At 38.2% G+C, this 26,635-nt stretch overlaps 1 protein-coding gene across 3 annotated transcripts in view; it reads left to right on the top strand.

The window, feature by feature from the left end:
• Positions 1-24,956, top strand: part of BBS7 (Bardet-Biedl syndrome 7) — a 44,551-nt gene extending 19,595 nt beyond the window's left edge. For all 3 annotated transcript variants that reach the window (XM_084626248.1, XM_084626246.1, XM_084626247.1), the window contains exons 10-19: positions 2,176-2,278; positions 4,632-4,824; positions 7,786-7,860; positions 8,879-8,944; positions 10,540-10,679; positions 11,737-11,901; positions 13,890-13,999; positions 14,094-14,197; positions 19,837-19,960; positions 23,034-24,956. In XM_084626248.1, coding sequence (XP_084482374.1) covers positions 2,176-2,278; positions 4,632-4,824; positions 7,786-7,860; positions 8,879-8,944; positions 10,540-10,679; positions 11,737-11,901; positions 13,890-13,999; positions 14,094-14,197; positions 19,837-19,960; positions 23,034-23,170 — 1,217 coding nt within the window. In that variant the 3' untranslated portion in view covers positions 23,171-24,956. The remainder of the gene's footprint in view (positions 1-2,175; positions 2,279-4,631; positions 4,825-7,785; positions 7,861-8,878; positions 8,945-10,539; positions 10,680-11,736; positions 11,902-13,889; positions 14,000-14,093; positions 14,198-19,836; positions 19,961-23,033) is intronic.
• Positions 24,957-26,635: the final 1,679 nt, after the last annotated feature.

Here is a 26,635-nt window from a genome sequence, read left to right as displayed (position 1 = left end):
GGGAAACATTTTATTGTATATATTTTAAATTGTATTAAAACCCTGTGGTTTTTCACTTTATATCTCATTATAGCATACTACAGCAGTTAGTTATTGTCAGGTATAGGCAGCTGTATAACACAGTGATGAGTACATTAGAAATGTTTAGATTTTATACCTGATGGAATTGTTTACAGTTTTATAATTTTGTAATTATGAATAGTATCCTTTTTTGGTTCCTAGTCTGTCTTTTCCATGTCCCTCTTCATCATGAATATGCATCTTGCTAAGTGTGTAACAGCTTTGTTTTGCTTCTTTTGCCTTTTCAGTAGTGCTGAATTTTGGGAGCTCTCAAAGCAGCCACTTTTGGGAAATTAGAAAACAAGATTATTCTTCATAAGGAGGCTTATATAGACTTGAAGCCTTCAGTAGACCCCCAATAGCACTGGTCTGTCCGTGGGGGACATCTAGTAAGAAAAGTGTTGTATGTGTTTTGCTCAATAGTTTAAAACAGTAAAAGCTCACTTTTTAAATTATTGTTGGGTTTCAAACCTGATATGCTGAAATCCAAGTTTTAATCGTGTTAACCTTCATAGTAGGTTTTAGACTGAGTCAATGGCAAATGTTTACTTTGTGTGTACAGTGCAATTCGCAGAAGGCTAACAGGCTGTGGGGCAGATCCTCAGCTGGTGTAAATTGTTAGCTCCCTTGCCTTAATAGTTATGAGCTATTACAATTTATACCAGCTGTGGATCCGCTCTAAAGTCTCCCTGCGGTTCCTCACTGTCTGTGGTAATGTTACTGTAAAGATCACAGAAGCTGTAAGAGGATTTTTTGGGAAAGCTCTGAAAGAGGTGGAGGAAGGAAAATATCTAGCTGTGGGCTTCCTAAGGTAAACTGCAGTAGGAGTGCAAAGTACGGTAGGTTTGGATCGTAAAAATAATGTTTAGAGCAGCAAATGATAGATTTGAATTTGGCACTGTAGCATTTTTTTATGTATTTTCTGCCTTTTTTTATGTATAGTCCTTGATTAATGGGGCTTTTTGTTGTTTGAAAAATGGTTGAGAGGTTTGAGACGCTTGTTAGTAACAACCTTTTGCTATGTTGCTCCTAAGACCTTGTCTATACTAAAGGGAAAAGTTGATTTAAGCTACGCAATTTGAGTTGTGAATAGCTTAACTCAAATAGACGTAGCTTAGATCTACTTACTGCAGGGTCCACACTACGTGGCATTGATGGGAGATGTTCTCCCGTCGACTCACCATATTCTTCTTGATCAGGTGGAGTACAGGAATCGACGGGAGAGCAATTGGTGGTCGATTTAGTGGGTTTTCACTAGACCCGCTAAATTGACCGCCAGCGCATCGATCGCAGCAGCGTCGATTCTCCATTAAGTGTAGACAAGCCCTACGTGGCTGTTGCTGTTATGGGGCGTATCAACAATTCACAGTAGGGAAAGTGTTCCCAGGGGAAATTTTGCTCATAAGCAGCATTTGCACTTACAATGTGTTGCCGCAAACAAGCGTCTACAGTACTGGACATGTACATTAGTTTTCATGGTGCATTTTGTAACAATACTGTGTCACTATTCCCCCTTTTAAAGGGGCTGAAATCGTTGAAAAGGTCTAGAAACCATTTGAATAAACATAGTTGGGGTGTCAAGACAAAACCAAATCAAGTGCTCTTTGTTCCAGTCTGGATGCCATGGTGAAAAGTAGCAAAACACTACTGATTTAAGAGAGACAGAAACAGAAGTACACGTACCTATGCTGAGCCACATACTTAGTCCATTATACAACATTTTACTGCATTTTTATCCTTAAAAACTAACTATCCATGGTGTTATAGGAACCTCTTTTAGAGGATCAGCATTAAGCAATTAACAATTAATTAGCACATTATTGGCACTTTTCATCAAAAGATCTCAAAATGCTTTTTAAAGAACAATAGCTACCATGTCCCCATTTTACAGATTGGGAAATTACTCAACTCTGAAAATCCATGCCCAAACCTATTGTTCTGAGTCCGTATCAGAACCGGGAATAGAGCCCACACCTTAATTGCCTGTCTTCTGGACAATTCTGCCCCTTATGTTCTACAGTGTTACGGCCATGTGCCTCAGTTAGGACTTTTCATATGCTTTCTTGTTTATAGTTTATAAGGAATTTTTCATAGTTCTTTGTATGTTTCTTTCAGGATGGGTGACAGGACTGACTACAGAGCCTGTCCATAGGGAAGGTGGATCTGGTGAAGAACTAAAGATAAGCCAAGAGATGCAGAACAAGATTTCATCCTTAAGGTAGCTTAAATAAAGGAAAATTGTAAAGAAGGCTAAGTATAAAATGTGACCTATGTTTAAAACTGTGGTGATCTGGGGGAATAATCCTCTGGAAATGAAAGTAATGCTATCAGCTTGTGAAGCATACTTTTGTGTAACCCCTGGAACTACCAAAACAGCTAGAAATTTGTAAAGAGGAAAATACATATGGTTTTTACAGTGTGTTTATTTTTTGCATCTTGCATCACATATAGATGGATACAGTAGGTGAGGTAATATCTTCTGTTGGTGAGAGATACAAGCTTTAGAGCAGGGGTTCTCAAACTGGGGTTTGGGAACCATCAGAGGGTCGCAACATTATTACATGAGGGGTCAAGAGCTGTCAGCTTCCACCCCAAACCCCTTTTGCCTCCAGCATTTATGAATATGTGGTGGTTAAATTTATAAAAAAAGTATTTTTAATTTATTAGGGGGGTCACACTCAGAGGCTTGCTATGTGAAAGGGGTCACCAGTCCTAAAGTTTGAGAACCACTGCTTAGAGCTACAGAGAGTTCTTCAGGTCTGGGAAAGGTACTGAAAGTGTCACAGCTAAATACAAGATGGAATAGATAGCTTAGCGTAAGTATAAGTTGTTAGCACATATTCTAAGGGACTGTTCAAGGTGAAGTGGCCTGTTAACACCTCTGTAGTTATAGGACAGAAAGGAGGGTTAGTGGGTTACAGTTTGGATTTATGGTTTATTACAACAGTGTCTTTCTTAAGGCCATGATTCTTAGCGTCTAGCAAAGTTACGAATTTACGTGCCCAGGCTTATTGTTTGAAAGCATTGTGCAAGTTTCCTTTGAGGATGAGGGCTGATAGGTCAGATACAGAGTGATTGCCTTGAGTTTTGTCTTTTATCACTTTCTTGTGTGTGAGCTCATTCAAGAGCATAGTGATTGTCTGGTTTCATCCACATACTTGTTGTGGGACATTTAGTGCACTGGCTGAAGTACACCGCATGTTGTAATATGCATGTGTAGGACCCAGAGATCTTGAAAGGTGTGTTGCAGGGAGGGTGTTGATCATTTTAGCAGTGGAGATATGGCTGCAGGTTTTTCGGTTTTTCTGGCAGGGTCTGGTGCCACTTTCAGTTGGTATGTTCTGGTCTGTGACAAGCTTGCATCTGACGGTGAGGTTGTGGTGTTGTTTGAAGGCCAGAAGAGGGAGTTCTCTCCCACAACAACACTTCATAGCACATTGTGTAGTCAGTTTCACTCTTCTTTGATTTGCTTTCACATTGCCCTACTATGGTACCTGCCTGCGGTGTCAGTGTGTCTTTTTTGCATATTCTGAAGAAATGGTTTGGGTCTGTTTATCTAACTTTGGAACATGTCAGAGCAATATTTTACAGTAGAATCTTGTAACTTTACATACAATGTTGCCACACATATTTTCCAGGACAGTAATGTTCAGCAGATTATGAGTTCTCAAATGATACCTCACAAGGCACACTTTGTACAAAATTTATCATAGTTTTGAAAAAAGGAAGAACATAGGGATATTGTCTGTCACAACATGTCCTTCAATTAACTTAACTATCAGGGTAAGTTAATCACAGCCCCCCACCTAAGACAAAAGGGGTTATGAAACTGGGCAGAGAGGTTTTGCTGAGTCCTTACTTGGATAAGGGGGGTGTGTGTGTGTAAGAAGGTAAGAGTAAGAAAGGCCAGAGTAAAAGCCAAACAGTAGCCTGCAAACACAGTGCAGCCCTGAAGAAACCTAGAGAGAGGTTTGGGTCAAGGGTGCTAGCTGAACAAAGCTTGGGCTTGTAAGCTACGAAATGGCTTCTTTTCATTTTGGTCCCCCCTGCATTCAGAGAAGCAGGATTTTGGTGATTTCTTGTTTATTTACAAGGAATGTACAGACTCCACTGTCAAGTTATACTCCCAAGTGGGACATCCCCAAGGCCCCAAACTTTGAGTAGCTGCGTAGATCCAAAAGCAGTAATATTATTTCACATGTTATCAAAGGAGGATACTAAATATTGATATGTGGTGGTCATTGAGATTTCACATCAGGAATTTATCGTTGGGGGAAATTTTGTCTTCCTTCCTAGATCCTCTTGAAATCTCTCTACTCTTAAAAAATACATATATATTGTTGTAATGTGTACATTTCCTTCTTTTGTAATTTAGATTGTTTGGGGGAAAAAAAGCTTTGCCACAGAATATCTGTGGAAGGGTGGTTGGTGACTTTATTCCTCTTTGTCCTAACTGGGAAAAAAATAAAGAAAACAGTCACTTTACAGAAACAGAATGAGTTTCATGGGCATTCTGTGAAAAAGTTACCTTCAGGATTTTATTTTTACATCTGACAGTTTCTCTTTCTTAGGAATGAGCTGGAACATTTACAGATAAAGGTATTGCAAGAACGTGAAAAATACCAGCAGTCTTCTCGGTCTAGTACTGCTCTTTCAGCAGTACCTGCATTTAGTGTGAATGACAAGTTTACATTAAGTAAGGATGATGCCAGCTACAGTCTTATCTTAGAGGTGCAGACAGCGATAGATAATGTCTTGGTACAGGTGAGTGGTGTTTTAAAACCTAGAATCTAACAAAAATGTATGACTTTAAAACTAAACAATGAAGAAAATTGTAACATTTATTTTTTGATCCAGAACGCTGATAGCTGTTTGTTGCTTACTGAATTAATATATTTTTTAATTTGACAAGTTCGGTTTTAAAGGACTTCTTTAAAGCTAAAAGCCTCTTTCAGTTTGTTTTAATACTGGTTCAGAATCACATTGAAATACAGGTTTTATAAATATCTAGATTGTTATGAGACGAAACTGCAGTTTGTATCTTACTGAAAAAAATATTGGCTGTAAACTTTTCATATGCTCTTATGCTGTATTTTAAACACTTTTAATGTAGTGGAAGATTATAATTTTATACTGAAATAAAACTCAGACATATGACATACAATTATCAGCAGGCTGATGTGGAACTTCTGGGTTTACTCTTGGGCTTCACTTTTTTTAATAAGTGTAGCAAATAAAGAATATAGTTCAGAATCTTGAATGTGGTGTTCATACTGAATTGTGATATACTGGTGTTCTGTAGGTCATTTTGGTGTCCTCAGTACTGACCAAGTTGCATTAGAACATTATAGGTCACAATCCTACCATATGATCTGCCAGGGTTGGCCTCTTGGGATTTGACAGGGTTGTAAAGGTCCATCAACCTGGATTAGATCACAGGATGGAATTCTAGTTTCTAAAAGCATGAATTTGAAGTATGACTGTGGTGAGGCTAGACTCCCTTCCAAAAGGAGGCCCACTTTATCAAAGGGGAAAAAAAAAACCCAAGGTTTGTTTGTTTTCTGGTCCTCTTTTTTTTCTCAGGCATTTGGCAAAAGCAGAATCTTCTGTTGCTCTTGGAATACTCTATGGGTGAAATTTATTGAAGTCAGTAGCAAAACTCCCACTAATGTCAGTAGGGCTGGAATTTCACCTTATAGCTGGTTCTGCTTTTGCTGAGTCTTCAGTGGAAATGATTCCTCTAAATTTAAAAATCTAATTTATTTTAGAACATTCTTATCAAAATACACCTTTCCTTTTTAAAAAAAATCACTACTTGAGGTGAGGTTCCCTTGTAATACTTTTACTGTTCCTGAGGGTTGGGAGGATGGTAGGATGTAATGATGTAGAAGAAAATCTGATTAGTACATAGCTTTTACTAAATATTTTTCCCATTTACAACCACCTTAAATTAGTTATTCCTTCTATCACATCAGCTGGAGTTAATGTTATCTTGGTACCTACTCCTTTGACTGTTAAATATAACTAGCTTTGAGGCATATACAGGGAGAAAAATTTTATAAAATGTTCTCTAAGGGGAAATTGAATATAGGTAAACTGGCCAGGTTTTTTTAAAAAACACACACACGACATGACATTTTTTCATTGGTGTCTGGTGGAAACATCATCTTTGATGGTAGGTTGACTCATCAAATGGAGCCTAACTTGATGATGAATGTTGTCTGCAGTTGAATGGCACCTCTGAATCAGGGCTGGTCTACACTATACACTTACACTGGCATAGCTACGTCTCTCAGCAGTGTAGAAAATCCACACCCCTGAGAGACATAGCTATGCCAACCTAGTCCCCGGTATAGACAGCGCTAGGTCAACAGAAGAATTCTTCCATCAGCCTAGCTACTGCCTTTCAGGGAGGTGGATTACCTACACCAGTGGGAGGGTGCTGTGCTGCTATAGTGTTTTTAGTGTAGACTTAGCCTCAGTTACATCATGACTAAATGCTAAACTTAATTGATTTAGGCTTGAATTTAATGCTGAGGTTAGCGCTTGTCTACATTATGGGGACTATACTAGCATAGCTATGTTGGCATAACCCCACAGTATAGATGCAGCCTACACTGAAAGGCTACATCTACACTTAAAATGCTACAGTGGTATAGCTGCTGGAGAGCAGCAGTATCCCTGTAGCACTTCAGCATAGACACTCACTACAGTTGGAGGGATTCTCCTGTCACTGCAGTTATTCCACCTCCCCAAGAGGTGGTAGCTAGGTCGACAGAAGAATTCTTCTGTTGATCTAGCACTGTCTACACTGGGGTTAGGTTGGCATAGCTACAACTCTCTGGGTGTCAATTTTTTACACCCCCGAGAAACATAGTTATGCTTTTATGTAAGTTTTCAGCGTAGACCAGTCCTGAAGCAGTTTTCTATCAACCTAGCTGCCTCTTACACTGGGGGTTAGGTATGCTGGGTGTGGATCTTTCACCCCCCTGACTGACATAGCTGTGTTGACCTAAATTTTAAGTGTAAATCAGGTCTAGAGTTCTAAAGTAGCAGTATACACTAAACAATGCAAAATGCTATTTTTCCATTGGAAGCACTGGAATATTGTGGATCACTGAATTTTAGATGAAGCTACAAAAATACCATTTCAGCCAGAGGACATCAAGTCATTTAAAGAAACCGTAATACTGTAAAGCCTTTTCATTCGCTTATCCAAATACTGGCTGTTCTCCCTTCAAAGCAGGTGAAACAAATCTAGAGCAAAAACGCTTAATTGTGTCCAAAATATTTTAAAAAGGTAATTTATGCAGATCTATTCTGATACTTTGTTTCCGAATGAGATTTAGTAGTCTGTGCATTAAAGAGAATGGCATCCCAGTCATGAAATTAATGCATTTGCTATTTTATTTATCTTTTCAAAGGTATACATCTTACATTAGCTAATATTAGAACAAATCTCCAGTTAAAAGATGCAGTTTAAAACGTTACAAATAAGGCAGACTTAGAAGATCTCCAAATTGTCGTGGGATTTTAATTTAACAAACGCACTAACCATCTATTTAATCTTTTACCCTTTTCAAATTAAGATTATCAAACAATTATATTGCATCTTCCTCACTAACATAATGGATTATAATTAGAGGATAAATACATTAGAAGATATTCAGAAGTTTACACCTTTTTTTTTTCTCCCCTACTTCTTCCCTTAAATGTTCTGCACAGAGTGATGTCCCAATAGACCTACTGGATGTGGATAAAAATTCTGCTGTTGTTAGTTTTAGTGGCTGTGATTCTGAAGTAAGTAACACAAAAAGGTAAAGATATTAGTTAATGGTTGTACTTGTATAGAGACTACTGAATGAAAGCTGTTAACTGCTGTGTATTAGAATTTGGATTTACAGATTCATACTTTAAAGTCCTAGGAGTTACAATAATTTATTTAATAGCTGAAACTGAATAAAATGTTGGGAGGGAGGAAGTTTGGGAAAATTGGGTTTGGCTGGTAGTATAGTAGAAGTCAACTTTTGGCCCAGTATATTTCTTTACTGAAAGTTATTAGGCAAAGAGCACTATATTTATACATACTGTATATCTTTAAAATGTCAAACTGACGACATGAAAACGCTATATTCCAGATATTCTCGTGTTTGACTAAAAACATTATTTTTATAGATACTTTTTTCTTAAAAAATAATTCCAGAAATGAAATTAGCATTATGAAGATCTTTTGAAGTCTCTATTTTTTTTCACAATTGTCTTCTAAATATTTTTGGTTTGTTAGTGACTAATTTGGCACATCAAAGGTTTACTGCTCGTTTTGAGTTTCTTAATCATTCTGTGAGATCATTACTTTGGCTAATGTTGGTTTAGCTTACAGTGTGTTTTCTGACTAATTTTCCTTTGCATAATTAGGATAATTTAGCTTGTCAGATCCTGGGCCAAGACAATATCGGGGAAACTGGTAGATAATTGTATCTTTTTTAATTTTGCAGAATGGAGTTTTCAGATATATTTTGTTTTCAATTTTAACAAAGTGTTCAAAAGATTTCCTATTCTTTATCTTTATAGAGAAAGCTGGTCTTTACTAATACAATATGGGGTGAAATTCTGGCCCCAGTGAAGTCAATGGCAGTTTTGCCATTGACTTCAGTGGAACCAGGATTTCACTTGTTTACTTTTCATGTAACAGTTTTTCACAGATAGCAAAAAAATGTCACTATGCTGCTAAAGTTTTGATGATAAAACTTCCATAAATTCAGAAATATGTTTATTTAATTATTTATTTGTTTTGTTTTTCATTTTGAATTGTTCACAGCCAAACAGCAACTTTCTCCTTGCCACTTACCGATGCCAAGCAAATACTACTAGACTGGAGCTTAAGGTAAAGATGCTACAAAATATTTTCTTGTACTTTTCAAAAATGTGTTTTATCTAGAAAATGTAAATATGTATCTTGTGCTATGCTTTTGTGAACACAGGCTGAATGAATGGGTTGAATGTGTTAACTTGAGCGAATGACAAGTCCAGTGATTCTTATATGGTAGTCTTCAGACCACTGGTTGTTCACTGAGAAATTTCTGGTCACTTGCATGATGCTGATGAGAACTCCTGCTTTATAGCTGCTTGTACAAATATTCACCTTGGAAGCCACTGAAGAGAAGCGGGGCAGTGTGGGAGAGAAAGCGTAGCATCCTTACTTAATGACTTCTGACTCTGAAAAAAGAGGAGGAGCCAAGAAATCACAAATGAGTCTAGAAACAGAGACTTTCTCCGAGTAACTTCAAAAAGGATGACGCAGGGAGAGACGTGCCAGGAAACAGAAGTTAGAAACAAGAAGGGGAGATTGTTTCAGATTTTGGAACGGAAATTAACTCAGTTTTAAAGCTTGACTATATATTTACATATAAGATCAAATGCATAGTTTGATTTTTAATCTTAAACCATTCATAGAACCATAGAAATGTAAGACTAGAAGGGATGTTGAGAAGTAACCTAGTCCAGCACTCTGCATTGAGGCAGGATTTTGGAACTTGATGCAAAGCCCATTGAAGTCAATGGGAATCTATCTCTTGACTTCAGTGGATTTTTGCATTGGCCCCCTTTATCCTCACAACATCCATGTACCTCAGTACTCCCCCTGTAACAGGGTAAATTCCTTGTAACTTTGTGCAAGTCATTTAAGCCTGTGCCTGAGCTAGAAGTTAAACTGGGGTTTCCTGAATACTGGTTGAATAGTCCAGCCACTATGCCATCTTTCATTCAGATGGTATAAGCTATTTTAGTAGCATCTTATGCCTTGCCCCACCCCTGTGGCATGTGTAGGGGTGGTGGGTAGGATATCCCTGTGCCTTGGCAATTCCATTGAAGCTGTTGACAGCTGGTACAAGTTAGAGCAATCTAGACAACAAATTAAAGTATTCAGGACTTGGTTTGGGTAGAGTGAGGTTCAGGATGTGGAGTGAGTGCAAAACTGGCTCAAATCCTCTTTTGCACACTCCACTTTTCTTAGTGTTTCCTAACTGCAGCTGAGGATCTAGACCCATTTCTTTTTTTTTAAATCTTGTTTTGGGGGGGCTCAAGGATTTTGCTTGTTGTGAAGATGTAGGTTCTATTGAAGCGGTCATTTTGGAATAGTTTAAAGTGTAGAATGACATGTCTTATGTCATTATCTTACATAGCATAAATTCTGCAAAAACTTGTACAGTAACACCAAAGGATTAGGAGTGGCTGGACAAAGTCTTTGTTCTTTGGGCAGTCAAAATCAAAGCAAATGGATTTTCTTTTCCTCTGTAATAAATCTGTGCGAATTCTAGAAGTTTCTTGTTGAATGCTATTCCATCTAGTTTCAAAAAGTTAGATTTGCCCCTTTCATAGAAGTACTGTGTTAATTGAATCAGTACTGTAGTTTAAAATTTTTTTAAAAAATTCTGGTAAATTCATTAATTTTTTCCCTCTCCTCTTTGTTTACTGACGTAGATTCGATCAATTGAAGGCCAGTATGGGACACTGCAAGCATATGTAACACCAAGAATTCAACCGAAAACCTGCCAACTTTGTCAATATCCGATTAAACCACTTTCACTTCATCAAAGAACTCACTTTATTGATCATGACAGGTATTTACAAAGAGAGAGCAATGCTACTTCTAAATTGGTTCAATCCAATTGAAACTTAGTTGACTGTGTAACCTGCAGTAATCATTTTAGCAGCTGATTGTAATACTCAAAATCGCAAGTCTCTTCTAGGGTTGTTCTTATTTTAAAAAAAAAAAAAAGTGCTCTCCCATATCTAGCTGAGCCCAAAAACTGGTCCAGATTTCTTGTTTGCCTTTTATTCCTCTGTTGTGAGGCTGTCATTTTATCCAATTATATGTAATCTCCCTGTTTCTTACATCACTGCTATTGCAAACTTTTAAAAAGGACTGTAGGAAAATAGGTTTCAGAGTAGCAGCCGTGTTAGTCTGTATTCGCAAAAAGAAAAGGAGTACTTGTGGCACCTTAGAGACTAACCAATTTATTTGAGCATAAGTTTTCGTGAGCTACAGCTCACTTCATCGGATGCAATAGAATCCCAGTGAACTAGACCAAATGCGTTTACTCCTTCTTGATTCACTTGCATTCAGATGCTAATGGGAAAAGTTTCCTGTGCCTTCCATCATGCCTATTTCACATGTATTACCTCTTCAAAGTACTTGGATATCTCTGGTTTAGAGAACAGGAGACTCTTGAGAGTGTTTCTAATACTCTGTTTTTCTGCAGAGTTGATCACCCCACCCACAGCCTGCTTTGGTTTTTAAAATGCAAAACAAGTAACCTGGAAAAACAGTTTGCCAATTTATGGTATTTTTGCCCAGTTGTGACTCATCTGGATTGAGAATATTCAAATAAGGAGTCTGTCTCTCTCTCTCACACACACACGATTTTGTGTTGAATTCATCAGAGAATACTATTGAATGCTGATTGTATCATTCAGAATATATTTCAGTGTGAAGGAAGTCTGAATTAGTTAATTAGTTTGCTAGAAGTCAGTGAAAACTCATGTTTGAGGCTTAAAGGGAGGAAGACATACCATATGAAAAATAAACTTTCATCTTCAGTTGCATAGCTACTGCAACATCAGTACTGCTCATCAGCAACTAATTCCCATCTTCTTTCTGCATTCAAAATACTGTAGACCCATGAACACACTGATGCTTAAAGGCCACTTCAGTTTTGCTGAAATTCACTCCTGGATTGTGTTTTGCTTGCCTGAAGTTCCTGAAAAAACTCCAGTAGGAGATAGTGTTACTTTCTACTTTCAGAACACCTTCCTGGATACACAGCTTGAAAGTACTTACAGGTAAAATCAAGTACAATTGCTGAAGCATGTTTTGGTTAAAAACAAATATACAAATAGAGCTAAATTGTCCCCTAAATAAGCTCTTTTTTTATGGAGGGGGACTGCAATCAGAATTTATCTGGTTGTTTATTTTAGGGCTGGGAAAACATGGTTTGCAGTCCTCCACCCTATGAAACGAGGAAAGAGTTCAGCCCCTGAAATCTGAGGATCTTGAGAGTTGCCAGAAACCAGAGCAATCTGTGTAGAGGCAGTAAACCTTGGCAATGCTTCCTTGAAGACATAGCTTGTTTCCTGTTATGATGTATTATAGCAGACAGTAATTTTTGCCCTGTCTGTCACCCAATCCTTGTGGGTCACCCAGTTCTTGTGACGCCCCCATAGAGTGGACAGGGTGAATAATTCCATATGTCCAGGATTATCAGAATATCCTGCTGTGGAGGAGAGCCTTCTCTTTTCCATGTCTTCACCCTAGATGTGTCCATTCTGAATACCAGCCTCAATCAAATCCTACATTGCTTATTCAGGCAAACTCCCTTTCAAGTCAGTAAGAACTTTACTTACACATGGGCTGTCAGATTTGATCATAAGTACGTATTATGCAGTAATTAGATGATCCTTCAAAATTTAGTGTTTTGTAAGGGTGAGATAATTGAAAATAATTGAGCATTGCTAAACAGGGAAGCCTTAGTGTATTTGGCTTTGTAACTTGTGTCTTTAGCATACTGTGTGCTGTGAGGGAGACAAATTCGGTGTTCTTTTTTTGCAAATGTAAGTGCCTGTCTAACAAGTATTGCAAAACTATCTTAGAGCACACGCTGGTTTGTAACTTTATTTTTTTCCTTTTTCAGTAAAGGAAGCTAAATCACTAGAGAGAGTTCCTCTCTCCCTCTCTGTTACAAGTATAATATACTCTTATCGTTAGTTTTAATGGGTGTTCAGTCTTCCTAAGAAAGCATGTGATAAAGTCTCAAGCTAAAAAAAATCCTCCCCTTTCTGCAGCTCCCATTAGAGAAATGTTTATTTTCAGTGTTAGGAATAATATTCTCTGTTATCTTTAAATGAACCAGTGTGCTGCTTCAGCTAGCAGATATCGTTTTGCTTTATAATAGAGTTGTAGAAGCTGGAAACATTAATTACTATTACTCTAATTATACAGATTCCAACTTGATCTGGGATTACAATAAGAAATGCTTATAAATTGATGTAGAAAGCATTTTGACTCTCACTTTTTTTCATGTAAAGTGAGACTGATACTGGGCGAGTTGTTAAGTGCTCATAGTATGGTGACAGGCGCACTGTAATAACTTAGGGTATGTCTGCACTACCCGCTGGATCGGTGGGCAGTGATCGATCCAGCGGGGATTGATTTATCGCATCTAGTCTAAATCAATCCCTGAGCGCTCTCCTGTCGACTCCTGTACTCCACCACCGCGAGAGGCACAGGTGGAGTCGACAGGGGTGCGGCAGCATTCAATTCACCGTGGTGAAGACACTATGGTAAGTCTATCTAAATACGTCGACTTCAGCTACGTTATTCACATAGCTGAAGTTGCGTAACTTAGATCGATCCCCACTCCCCCCTAGTGTAGACCAGGGTTTAGGTAGCGAAAGAGATGTCAGGAATCCTAGATAGTATACTGTGTTCCAAATTTTTTACATGTACACACGCACGCAGACAAACCCTGCGTCCTCTATGGCATAGGAAATCCATAAGAACAGCCTATGCTTTCTGACTGTCTGAGAGAACGGTGTTTTGTGGTGTAGCCAGATTGATAAGAGTAAGTTCTGAATAGCGAGTGTGATGAAATCAGTGTATGAACTATTCTGATAGCTAGTCTGTGGAATAGCTTTAGTGATGGCCTCTAAGGAGGTTGTGCTTCATCCCCTGACTGGGGGTCGTGGGAAGCCCTATTTATTGCTTTAATATGGAAACCAAGTGCACTGGCCTGCCCTAACTCTACTACTTAAATCTTTTTTTCTTTTGGCAGAAAAGGAGAGGGATTTTTCAAATCTGACAACATTTCTACCATATCCATTCTAAAAGATATGCTCTCTAAAGAAGCCACCAAAAGGAAAATTAATCTCAATATATCCTATGGTAAAAAAATTCTCCTCTACTTCATTTTATCATCTTATGCATGAAATGCATTAAAAGTATTGATCTGATTACTAATTTTTTTTGTTCCTACTAGATATAAACGAAGCATCTGTGAACCACACATTAAAACTAATCCACCCGAAACTAGAATATCAGCTGCTTTTGGCCAAGAAAGTTCAGTTAATAGATGCTCTAAAAGTAAGTATCTGATCATAACTTCTACGGTAGAAGGTGGGAGGTTGTTTTGTCTTAGGATGGCAGTGACCAAACTTGTGTCAGATGCAGGCGTCACTGCATTTGTAGTATTTCTCTTGCCAGGACTGCTGTTCATGTATATTGGTCATCGAAGAGATTTTGTTAAAAAGAACTCCATACCCCACTTGTATTTGAGCTTGACTAGTGAGTAATCTGTTTTAATGATCAGTTATTTGTGACAGCTTTTTAAATATAGCTACCTCTTGCTACCCTGTCTAACGCTGGTTCTCCAGCTCCCTCCTTCTCTTCCTTGGTCTTTTAAACCAGAAGATAGTCACCTGCAGCAAGAGATTAAGTAAGACTCTCTTTTTGAGGTTCTGCCCCAGCTATCAGCAGGAAAGTATGTGGGAATTATTCAGAAGTTATTAATCTTTGACCCTGGAACCACATCAGTAATCTTTTGGAGGTGGAAGTAGTCTAAATTGGAGAAATTATTGATATCCTGCATTTACTAGCCGTAATATACATTTTTAAAAACTCCCCTCGAGGATAGCCTTGAAGGGAGGACTGTACCTTTTCTGTGGCTACACAGAAATCTAGTCTGTGCTGAGTGTTAAACTGAATAGGTATCCTTCTAAAGATCTATAAGAAATGGTGGTTTATTCTCCAGTACAGACATCTGTCACACCTGATTTATCTGGCCTCCATGACAAATGCAGATTCTGCAAAATGTAAGCCTTAAATAAATTTCTAACCCATATGGTTTCAAAAATTAAGTTTCCAATTGTGAATCAAGCAGAGACAGCTTTAAAAGTAAGAGGTGTAAACCATCCCAATTGTCTCAGTCAAGTGTTAATTCTGAAATCCAATGACCACCTTTTAAGAGACAGATTTTCAGAAAATGTAGGTGTTTGGCTACACAGTTACTACAACTGTGGGGATTTGCATGTGTAAATAGCGAAATAAAGGGCAGCAATAGCATTGGTTCTAAAAGCACCGAAGTCAATTTCTACACTGAAGCCCTAGGATAGCGAGAAAAGCAATGGTTAGATGGTGGAGGGTGGTTGTGGTATTTAACTGCTGTCCACAATACCACAGCAGCTGGCTGCTTCTGATAAAATCCACAATTAATAGTTAAGATGTTGATTTGCCTCTCCTTCAGTTTTGGCTGCTATAATGGGGAAGTCTCTGCTACTTATTCCTCCTCAAGCTTCCTTTCATCCTAGAAAAATCTCCACTCCTTTCCTGTGTTACTGTTCATAAATTTCTCAAGCAGTAACAGAGTACAGTTGACATGATTCTTGTTTATTTAGTTGCTGTGCAGAGGACTGTTTTGATCAGTTTCATGGCTGCTAGTCTAGTTAATTTCATTTGCGCTGCTGCTTTTTAAGACAAAGCAGCTGACCTCCTGGAGCACTGTTTCTGTACACTAAAGAGGACAGCACTGCATTGATTCACATTTCAAATATTTCCTTTACAATTATACTCATTAGAACCTTTTTTAATGGAAAGCTTTAAATTCTATAGAAAATGGTGAATTACCCCCCCCCCCCCATCCCCCCGTGCTAGTTGGCAAATGGATTGTTTTAACCTCTTTCTTAACTGTCAAATGCACAAACTCAGCCTGGAATCTGAATCTGGGTTCTCTGGCTACTTAATGTCCTACAACTGTGGTTCTCTCAACCAGGTGTGTGTGTACCCCTGGGGTAAGCAGAAGCCCTCCAGGGGGTGCATCAGCTTATCTAGATATTTGCCTAGTTTTACAACAGGCTACATAAAAAGCACTAGTGAAGTCAGTACAAACAAAAATTTCATACAGCCAATGACTTGTTTTTACTACTCTATATATTATCCACTGAAGTATAAGTATGACATTTATGTTCCAATCGATTTTATAATTATATGGTAACAATGAGAACAATCAATTTTTCAGTAGTGTTCTGTGACACTTCTTTATTGTCTGATTTTGTAAGAAAGTAGTTTTTACGTGAGGTGAAACTTGGGGTATGTAAGACATTCAGGGTGACTCCTGAAGGGGTACAGTAGTCTGAAAAGTTTGAGACCCACTGTCCTACAATAAAGGCATCCTAGCTGGGATGATTTAGTTGGGGATTGGTCCTGCTTTGAGCAGGAGGTTGGACTAGATGACCTCCTGAGGTCCCTTCCAACCCTGATATTCTATGAAAGGTTTTTTGACTGGAACTTTATTAACAATACTATTGATATGAGCCAGAAAGGAACCTGGCTCCCTCTTTCATTTTTGTGTTTGGTTCTGTAGCACTAACAGAAGTAAAATTTAATGAAGGTTTGTTGCTAGTCAACAGGCATGACTTGAAATAATATACAAGGAACTGCTGCTAGTTCCACTTTACATAAACATTTTTCTGAGGACAACTGACCTTTAACATCCCAGTTAAATACATGGTGAAAGTTCACATGTCATCCCACAGCACTATTATTTCTGTCTGTTTGGAGATTCAGGCATCATAGCATCAGGTCATGTTGAGAAGGTTGTCTCCAACCATAAAACAGATTTTTGTTAATGAAGTTTAGGTTTAGAAAAAATAGATGAAACCACCAGAGAAGTGGTGGTATAAAATGTGAGTAATAGTTTAGTGTGTACTCTTAAGGTGTCAAGAAGAATTTAAGCAACTGTTCTTTCCTTATTTTATGGTATCGTGTTTTCTTTTTAAAAAAAACACTAACTTGAAATTAAGTCTGTTTTTAAACATTAATTATAAATAGTTTCAGGTACTCAACTTGCCCTAGATGACCCACTGGCAACTTCGTGACTTGTGCAATCTAACTTTCCTACCTTTTCTTCTTTTAAATGTTTTTCCCTGTTTGTGTGAACAGCCAAACAGCAATGGGAAAGTGATTACTAAATTTGAAAAATGGTACTGACTATATGCTGTGTGCCCAATTCTAATTCCGTTGTAGTCAATGGAAAGACTTTAAGGTCTCATCACATTCCCCTTAAAATCAATTAATGTGCTGCACTGTGTAAACAAACTGAAAAAATAGAGAATTTGTTCTTATCTTAATTTGTAACAATAGTGGCTCAGATTTTTAGACAAAAGTGTGGGGGGTTTTGTTTAGGTTTTTTTTTTAATTGGAGCACCCTTTAACTTTATATGGTTATGTCTCTTGGCTACTGGATTGTTTAAATTTTATTTAAATATGTGGCAGCTAAAAAAAAAAAAAACAACCTTAGAAATAACCTTTCCATCCCTTGGTACTCAGTTTGTGTCCAGGGAGAGAGTCCTATTCTTGCAGCCACAAAAATGTCTGCTTTTAGTCTAGAAATGATTAAATATCAGGAGGGATGGGGGAGTGGTGCTCATAATCTTAACTTAATCTGAAAGAACAAAGGATAATTTGAGCTGAGGTCTTTTAAAATATTTTGTTCTCAAATTCCAAATAATTGTCATGTAAAGCAAGATTATGTAGTCTTATTTCTGTGGACTTTAAAAAGTAACTATGTAAAATTGACACTCTTATCTAGAAGACTTGGTCTCTGGGTATCCTGTTTTCTGATGTTGGTAACCAAAATGTTTTGGGAGTTTTATTGCTTTTTACCCTTTACAGTCTTGAAGAATCAGCAAAGTTCAAGGAAATTGAGCAGTTTTTTGTTCCTTCTTGTGAAATAACAGAATTGTCTATATAATTATTGGCACTTCTGAACACCTATATAACCTGGGTCTAATTTGTCCTGGAGAACCTTGCTTACAAGTGGTGATGATAAAGAAAAGAACCCAGCTTGATTCTCAGATTGCAGTGTCTGGAGCTGTCAGCTAGAGAGAACATCTTTTTAGTTGTAAGCTATGCCTGTTTGATTTCTGCATCTATGGGGGAAAAAACAACTCCACAATGCCACTTTCAGTGGTCTATTTCCACAGTAGAATGACATTGTAAGATAATACTATGCATGTTAAAATTATGTTTAGTTTAAAAAAAAAAGTACAGGACCAACTTCTTATGGAGTCAAATTCCAGAGCCAGAAGATAACGAAAGTTGGGAAAATTAAGATTTCAGGTGCTCAATTCTCTTTGAATTGGCCAGGACAGGATGAACTGTCACACTCCTCTATTTTTGATAGCCAGTAGTTTGTTGAATTTTTCAGTATCAGTTCCTGTCTTACTGTAATATTCTCTACATTGGGTTATTACAGTTAGCGCCAAAACCCAAACTGATTTTGTAGCATAGAAATGGCCTGTTGAAGTAACTGCAAATGTTCACTTGATTCCTTCATCAGTCCAGATTATTATTTCTAAAAAAGGTGAGCAAACTAGTATTTAAAAGGAACACAGTTTAATGTGGTAGCAAGTTCTGAGTAGGATCCATTTTCATCTGGTGATACTGTTTCTTATTCTGAGTTTTCAGAAAGACACCAAAATCAGATTGAAAAACTCAGTATAAGATCACTGTTCAGTTCTAAAACCACCAGCCAGTGAAAAAAATAGTCCTGATGAACTGAAGGCGAGTCATTCTGCTGTTGATCAGAAATGGAAGCTGTAATGGGGGTTTGAGAATCCAGTGGTAAAAGTGGGCAATACTGTTTGGAACTTAGTGAGGAGAGGGAGAAAAATTACATTTCCAAAATAGTAAGAGCAGTTTTGAAGGATTGTTTCACCTATCTATGCATTGCCTCCTGTTATACCAATAAAATAAAAACCAGTAGGATCTTATTAAAGGGGAAAAAGGCAAAATGCCACATTTATTGTGAATACAGAAAGAATCATAGTAAGCAGTTAGTTATAGCTATAACATTCCATTCAATTTCATATTTATTCACACATTCATTCATACACACAGAGGTTCTGCAAGGTTATCATCATAGTTACCAGCCTTAGAGTTGCTCATGCCAAGCCACTGGCCAGGTGGCCTGGATATGAGGAGGGAGCAGGGCCTTGTTATATGCTCATCTGATGCTCCTGGAAGTTGGTTTGCAGAATCAGACCCCCAAGTTCTCACTTTCTAGAGTCCATTTTTATAGGAATTTCTTCCTATGCCAGTCTATGGGAATTGCTTCATCATGCTGTTGCTGAATCAATCAGCAGATGGCACATTCCTGATGGCTCCCTGCTGCCAGATGTTATCTTGTTCTTTGGTTCTCCCATTCTTGAGGCTGTTGAGTGGATTCCAGTCTGCCCTCCGGGGGTCCTCTAGTTATTTCCACTTGACACTGGATTCTTAGGCTGGCACCTCCCTGATCATTCAGTTATTATCCCCACCAAGCATCCATCCACATACATCCTCTATCTCTATTTTAATCACAATTGTTAAAGCGAGATGAATACAGCAAAAGGGTGGGGAGTCTCTGGGTGCTGTTTCTGTTACATTGCTTTGAGTCTCTCTGTGTGAGTAGTTGTTACAAAGAATTGCTTTGAGAACAGACTGTCTTAGAACGTACTAACACAATTAGCGGCTTGCAAGTTTCACACAGAGGGAGAGAAACAGTACCAAAACCCAAGAGACCTCTTAATTAATAATACCCTGGAATTTAAACAATGAGGAATCAAACTCATTTGTGATTTTAATATAGAACTTCTTTAATATGATCCAACACTGTCAGATCTAAACTCCGTTTTTAGAGTTGACAGCCTTTAATTCTTTGGTAACGTTTTAAAATCTATTTTAAGGAGTTGCAGGTTCATGAGGGAAACATGGACTTCCTGATACCAGAGTACCGCTGCATTTTAGAGGAATCAGACCACCTTCTTGAAGAGTACAAGAAACAACCTGCACATCTTGAGAGACTTTATGGTTCGTTCTTTAATAGAGCTTCTCTTTTTTAGCTTCTTTCTTTACACTAAAAATATTAACAGCCAGAGAGAGAGCATGCATGCACGTGCAATAGACAGGATAAAAATATAGTTCTAAGTTTTCTAGAGTAAATTAGCAGGTAGGTACAATCTAGTAGCACCAGGAGGACCAGTGGATCACAGTGAATATACATGTAAAACTCTTATGGGTAAACTTAAGAGTCTGGCAGTTACTGCAGATTGATATTATGAAATAAAACTGAAAAATAAAGAGATGAAACTGTATATATAAGAACAAATGCAAAGTACGCCACTTTAGGAACTGTCATTTGCACACATACAAAATGGGAAATGACTGCCTGTCAAGGTTCCTTCCCCACTCTGAACTCTAGGGTACAGATGTGGGGACCTGCATGAAAGACTGCCTAAGTTTATTCTTACCATCTTAGGTAAACACTGCCACCACCAAAGTGGTGCACAAAGAACAGGGGAAGTGCCCACTTGGAAACGTCTCTCTCTCTCTCTCTCCCCCCCCCCCGCCTCCCCCCCCAAAAAAATATCCCCCCAAGCACTACACCCTTTCCTGGGGAAGGCTTGATAAAAATCCTCACCAATTTGCATAGATGAACACAGACCCAAACCCTTGGATCTTAAGAACAATGAAAAGCAATCAGGTTCTTAAAAGAAGAATTTTAATTAAAGTAAAAGAATCACCTCTGTAAAATCAGGATGGTAAATACCTTACAGGATAATTAAATTCAAAACAGAGAATCCCTCTAGGCAAAGCCTTAAGTTACAAAAAGATACAAAAACAGGAATATACCTTCCATTCAGCACAACTTATTTTATCAGCCATTTAAACAAAACAATCTAACGCATATCTAACTAGATTGCTTACTTACTTTTTACAGGAGTTCTGACCTGCATTCCTGCTCTGGTCCCAGCAAAAGCACCACACAGACAGAGAACCCTTTTTTTTTCCCCTCCCTCCAGCTTTGAAAATATCTTGTTTCCTCATTGGTCATTTTGGTCAGGTGCCAGCGAGGTTATCTTAGCTTCTTAACCCTTTACAGGTGAATGGGTTTTTCCTCTGGCCAGGAGGGATTTAAAGATGTTTACCCTTCCCTTTATATTTATGACACTGCCTAACACAGTACTGTGGAAAGGGAGCTGGGAGTCATAGTGGATTATAAGTTAAATATGAGTGAACAGTAATACTGTTGCAAAAAACAAAAAAAAAACTTATTCTGGGATGGTAATTAACGGGAGTGTTGTAAGCAAGACATGACAAGTAATTCTTCTGTTCTTCTACGTGCTGATTAGGCCTCAACTGGAGTCTTGTGTTCAGTTTGGGGCGCTACATTTCAGGAAAGATGCGGACGAATTGGAGAGAGTCCGGAGAAGAGCAACAAAAATGATTAAAGGTCTAGAAAACATGACCTATGAGGGAAGATTGAAAAAATTGGATTTGTTTGGTCTGGAGAAGACTGAGGGAGAACACAAGATTGTTAAAAGTAGGAGGGAGAAAAATTGTTCTCCTTAACCTCAGAGGTTAGGACAAGAAGCACTGGGTTTAAATTGCAGCAAGGGTGGTTTAGGTAGGACATTAAGAATTTTTTCCTAACAGTCAGGATGGTTATGTACTAGAATAAGTTACCCAGGGAGGCTGTGGAATCTCCATCATTGGAGATTAAGAGCAGGCTAGACAAACACCTGTCAGGGATGGTCTGGATTAGTGGTACTCAACCAGGGGTCGGGACCCATGGGGGGCTGTGGCTTGTTTCGGGGGGTATGCCAAGCAGAGCCGGGCATTAGAGTTGTTGGGGCCCAGGGCAGAAAGATGAAGCCCTACAGTATGGGGCTGATGCCAAAGCCTGAGCAACTAAGCTTTGCGGGGTCCCCTGTGGCATGGGGCCCTGGGCAATTGCCTTGTTTGCTACCCTCTAATGCCAGCCCTGACTTTTATATGCAGAAACAGTTGTGGCACAGGCAGGCTGTGGAGTTTAATAGCATGTTGGGGGGGTGGGGAGGGCACATGGCCTCAAAGGAAAAAAGGTTGAGAACCCCTGGTCTAGATAATACTTAGTCCTGCCTTGAGTACAGGGGACTGGACTAGAAGGCCTCATTGTCCTATGATGCTATAGGAGAACAGTTCAGAAGAGAATCTTAGAAAATCGATGAGATCTAAGGCAGTGCTGAAAATTCAGGAGTTGGATTATTCTGATGAGATTCATGCACTTTATTTAGTGAATGCTAAAACAGAGGGATGACTGTTATAACCCCAATTCAGGAATGCATCCTTATTCAGGACAACTCTTCAACATGTGCTTAACTTTGGATATGTGTTTACGGCCTGTTGATTTAATATGGCAAGTTCTATCTTGACCAAAGATGGATTTAAGCATGTCCTTAAGTTCTCTCCTGAATCAGTCAGTGTATTTACAGTGAAAGTCAAAAGTGAAAGATATAGTAGGAAGTAAAAATACAAATTGTAGATATATAAAATTGAAATCTGATTTTTCTACTCAAGTGCTGAACTTGCTGGATCAGAACTTTAGTAATAGCAGTAGAAAAATTCAAGAACTGACCATTCACAATGCACCAGAAGCCTTGAGACCCTGTAGATGTTAAAATTATCCAGTGCTGAATGGAATCTTTACAGATTTCAAGATCCAGATATGCAAAGTAACCACTGAAGCTGCTCACAGCACATAGAATCCACAGGTGTCACAGTGTCTAGGCTTCAGTAAGCCTACATACACAGGCTGTGAGTTAACTACCACATTTAAAAAAAAAATTTTTTTGGTTAAGCAATTTTCTTTGTCCTAAGAGCACCTTCTACTTGAGATGCAGGTAATTCAAAGGTAGAAATGCTGTTTTTTGGAATGTATCTGAAACAAGTTATTATAGGATCCCAGAGCCTCTGGTACTTCAACTGTAAATGAATTTTGAAACATAGTATTAAACTAAATAATTTTAGCTCTATAATCTAAAAGAAAACCTACCATAATTTAACTCAAAGTACATTAACAGTTTTTTTAATAAGACTAAACCTTGTCAAACATTTTTTGCAGGCATGATTACAGATCTCTTCATTGATAAATTTAAATTTAAAGGCACAAATGTGAAAACCAAAGTTCCTCTTCTTCTGGAAATTTTGGACAGTTATGATCAAAATGCACTGATTGCATTCTTCGATGCTGCTGCCTAAACTAGAAGAAATGATATACTGGGACAGTTCTTACTGCTGTGAACCAGGACAATCGGATATTGAATATTTTTAATTTACATTATTTTAGTATCTCTGCTTTATATGTATCTAATGTTTTGCTGTGTTGATAGTTCTATAATGTGGTCCTGTACTTGTATGTATTACAGTATGTTCAGAATTTGAGCTGAAGATAACTCTAAAGCCTAATGCATAAAGTATGTTTACTTGAATACTGATCATAATAGCTGAAGAAAATTGATAGGATCAGACTTATTTTTAAATTCTTTTGTTACTCTAGTTCACCAGGACATGGAAGATCCTCTAGAACTCTTAGAACTGTGGAAACAAGTCTTTGTGGACTTGGCATCTAATAAATATATTGGGGAAATTAAGAATAGAAATTTATAGCTATATCAAACTGGTTAAAATACTCACTGTATCCAGAGAATGGTACAATACTTGTAAGTTACCTGTATGTTGTATATATTATAGATATTGAAGACAATTTTGTATGTAGGAAGGGAGAGAGGTACTCAGTTGCTTTAAAGGGTAATTAGGTATATAATTGTATTGTTGTATAAGCCATCTAGTAAGTATAAAATTCTTAGGAATGCATATAAATTGTATATAGTCCCCTTAGAATGGATTGTTTTTTTGCCTCCATACTGCTCCTAGGCCTGAAATGCTCACGGTCACAATCTATCAGGCGCTTACCTAGTGTCGTTTCCCCCCCCCTTCAAAACCCTCCCAAAAATTATGAAGTCTACAATCTCTAACATCTTTTAGTAACAATGGCATCTCCTATCTATTTTTGAGAGAGCACTTCTGTCCTATGGATTTAGATGGTAAGCATATTAGGGCAGGAAGACAAACTACTTGTGTTGTACAGCATCAATCATGCTGTCTATGCTTAACAAAAAATCTATTTTCAGTGTGATATTGCATTTAATTATTTACACTTGCTTAAGTAGCCAATACAGTTATAGCATACCCGATGATCCAGAGGCAGTCATGGTGAACTGAGTCTCATAGCATCATGGGGTTGATACCTAGGAGTGTTCCTCATGCCATGTCAAAATCTAAATTTTCATTTAGCAAACAATTGTTTCTAGCCCTCATGTTTGCCAAGAAAAGCTTGAAAGTGCAACTCAAGTGTAACTGATGCAGTGATGTTTGCTAACAACCAAATCAGCCATTAGAGCCCCAGAGGAAGCGGTCTTCCCTCACACCTACTACCCAAGCAAGACAGGATACTCCCCATGGTTGGAATTACACCCCTCTTGGAGCCACTTCTTTGCTCTGACCATTGCTGTTATGGGCCAAGGGAAGAGCATGAATTAAGTTCTGGTAGTTTCTTGTACTGTCCCCTGGGGCACCAAAATTGTGCAAATCTTCACATTATGGTCATTCCTCTCCTTTCTCATATGTTGTGATTAGCAGTGAAAGAGTTAAATATTGACACTTGCATTAAAGGTATGTGTTAAAGGTTTGCCCTTAACATGAAATTAAATCCCCTCCCAAAATACAGTTACAAGGTAGCTTCATCTTCTGTAAGTGCCTGAGTCTCCTTGCTATTTTTTCCCCACTTATAATTGTTTTTTTTCCTGTTCCCTGCTATTGTGTGAAAGACCCACTCAAACAGAAGCCAGGTCTTGATACTGCATCAGGATCTGACACCACTGTCTCCTGCAGATGTGGAGAATTCTGTGGGAGCAAGTCAAAATTGCCTGACTATACCAGCATAGTTGTGAAAATTATTTAAAGTGCTGTCAATTACACAAAGTAATGGGAGAAGAGAAATGGTTCCTCTTATTAATTTCTTGTTAATGTTTAGGATGTTTTTAAACAGTAGGTTAAAAATTCAGATAGTAGCCTCCACAGTTCCAGGGTTGTTTTCAACTTAAAAAAAACCACACACACTATCAAGCCTCTTGAATCTGGCTTCCTTTTCTTCCTCACATTCCCATTAACTCCACCACTATGTAGGAGGTAAGCCGACCCATTCCAAAAGCAACTATGTGTTGGTTTTAAACCTACTGTTTCCTTTGCCGTAGAGATCCAGCAGGTAAAAAAAAACTAATTGAGCAACTGCAATTATTCCAGAACATTAGAAGTATGGATGAAGAATTGCCTGCTATAAAATTAAATGGAAAGACCATCCTGAAAACTAGATCAGATAGTGTCAAGGTTCCTCCCCTACTCTGAACTCTAGGGTACAGATGTGGGGACCTGCATGAAAACCTCCTAAGCTTACTTTTACCAGCTTAGGTTAAGCTTCCCCAAAGTACAAATTAATTTTATCCTTTGTCCTTGGAATATCCACTGCCACCACCAAACTCTAACTGGGTTTACTGGGAAATGTAGTTTGGACACATCTTTCCCCCCAAATCCTCCCAACCCTTGCACCCCAGTTCCTGGGAAAGGTTTGGTAAAAATCCTCACCAATTTGCATAAGTGACCACAGACCCAAACCCTTGGATCTGAGAACAATGAAAAAGCATTCAGTTTTCTTACAAGATGACTTTTAATAGAAATAGAGGTAAAGGAATCACCTCTGTAAAATCAGGATGGTAGATACCTTACAGGGTAATTAGATTCAAAACATAGAGAATCCCTCTAGGAAAAACCTTAAGTTACAAAAAAGATAGACAGAAATAGTCATTCTATTCAGTACAATTCTTTTCTCAGCCATTTAAAGAAGTCATAATCTAACACATACCTAGCTAGATTACTTACTAAAAGTTGTAAGACTCCATTCCTGGTCTATCCCCAGCAAAAGCAGCATATAGACAGACACAGACCCTTTGTTTCTCTCCCTCCTCCCAGCTTTTGAAAGTATCTTGTCTCCTCATTGGTCATTTTGGTCAGGTGCCAGCAAGGTTACCTTTAGCTTCTTAACCCTTTACAGGTGAGAGGATTTTTCCTCTGGCCAGGAGGGATTTTAAAGGGGTTTACCCTTCCCTTTATATTTATGACAGATACTATTTTAAAATAACGATTCTTTTCTAGTTATTGGTGTTAAAATGACAGTTAAAAGGGAAATCAACCTATTTTGGGTCTATCATTCAACACGATCAAGATGCAGAGAGACTAAGGTATACGTATTTTGCTGACATGCTTTTGTTCAGAAGGAATCCATCAAGCCGACAAAATGTACTGGATGGGTGTAGTTCTTTACACCTTAAGTGACTGCTGCTTGCAGCAGCTAGTCCTGGAACCAACAAGGCAGGCAGGCAATTCTTCATTCATTCTTAAGTGGAGCACAGGATCAGATCCAAGAGGTGACTATAGCTGGAGTGCTTGGTAATAGTGAGCATAATATAATTAAATTGAAACATCCCTGTGGTGGGGAAAATATCACAGCAGCACAACACTGGAGCATTTAATTTCAGAAAGGGGAACTACACAAAAATGTGGAGGTTAGTTAAACAGAAAATAAAAAGGTACAGCACCAAAAGTAAAATC

This window comes from Lepidochelys olivacea, assembly GCF_965140295.1.
Source record: "Lepidochelys olivacea isolate rLepOli2 genome assembly, chromosome: 4".
Lineage (NCBI taxonomy): Eukaryota > Metazoa > Chordata > Testudines > Cheloniidae > Lepidochelys > Lepidochelys olivacea.
The sequence above is the reverse complement of the archived record's forward strand: the minus strand, read 5'-3'. Positions and strand labels throughout refer to the sequence as shown.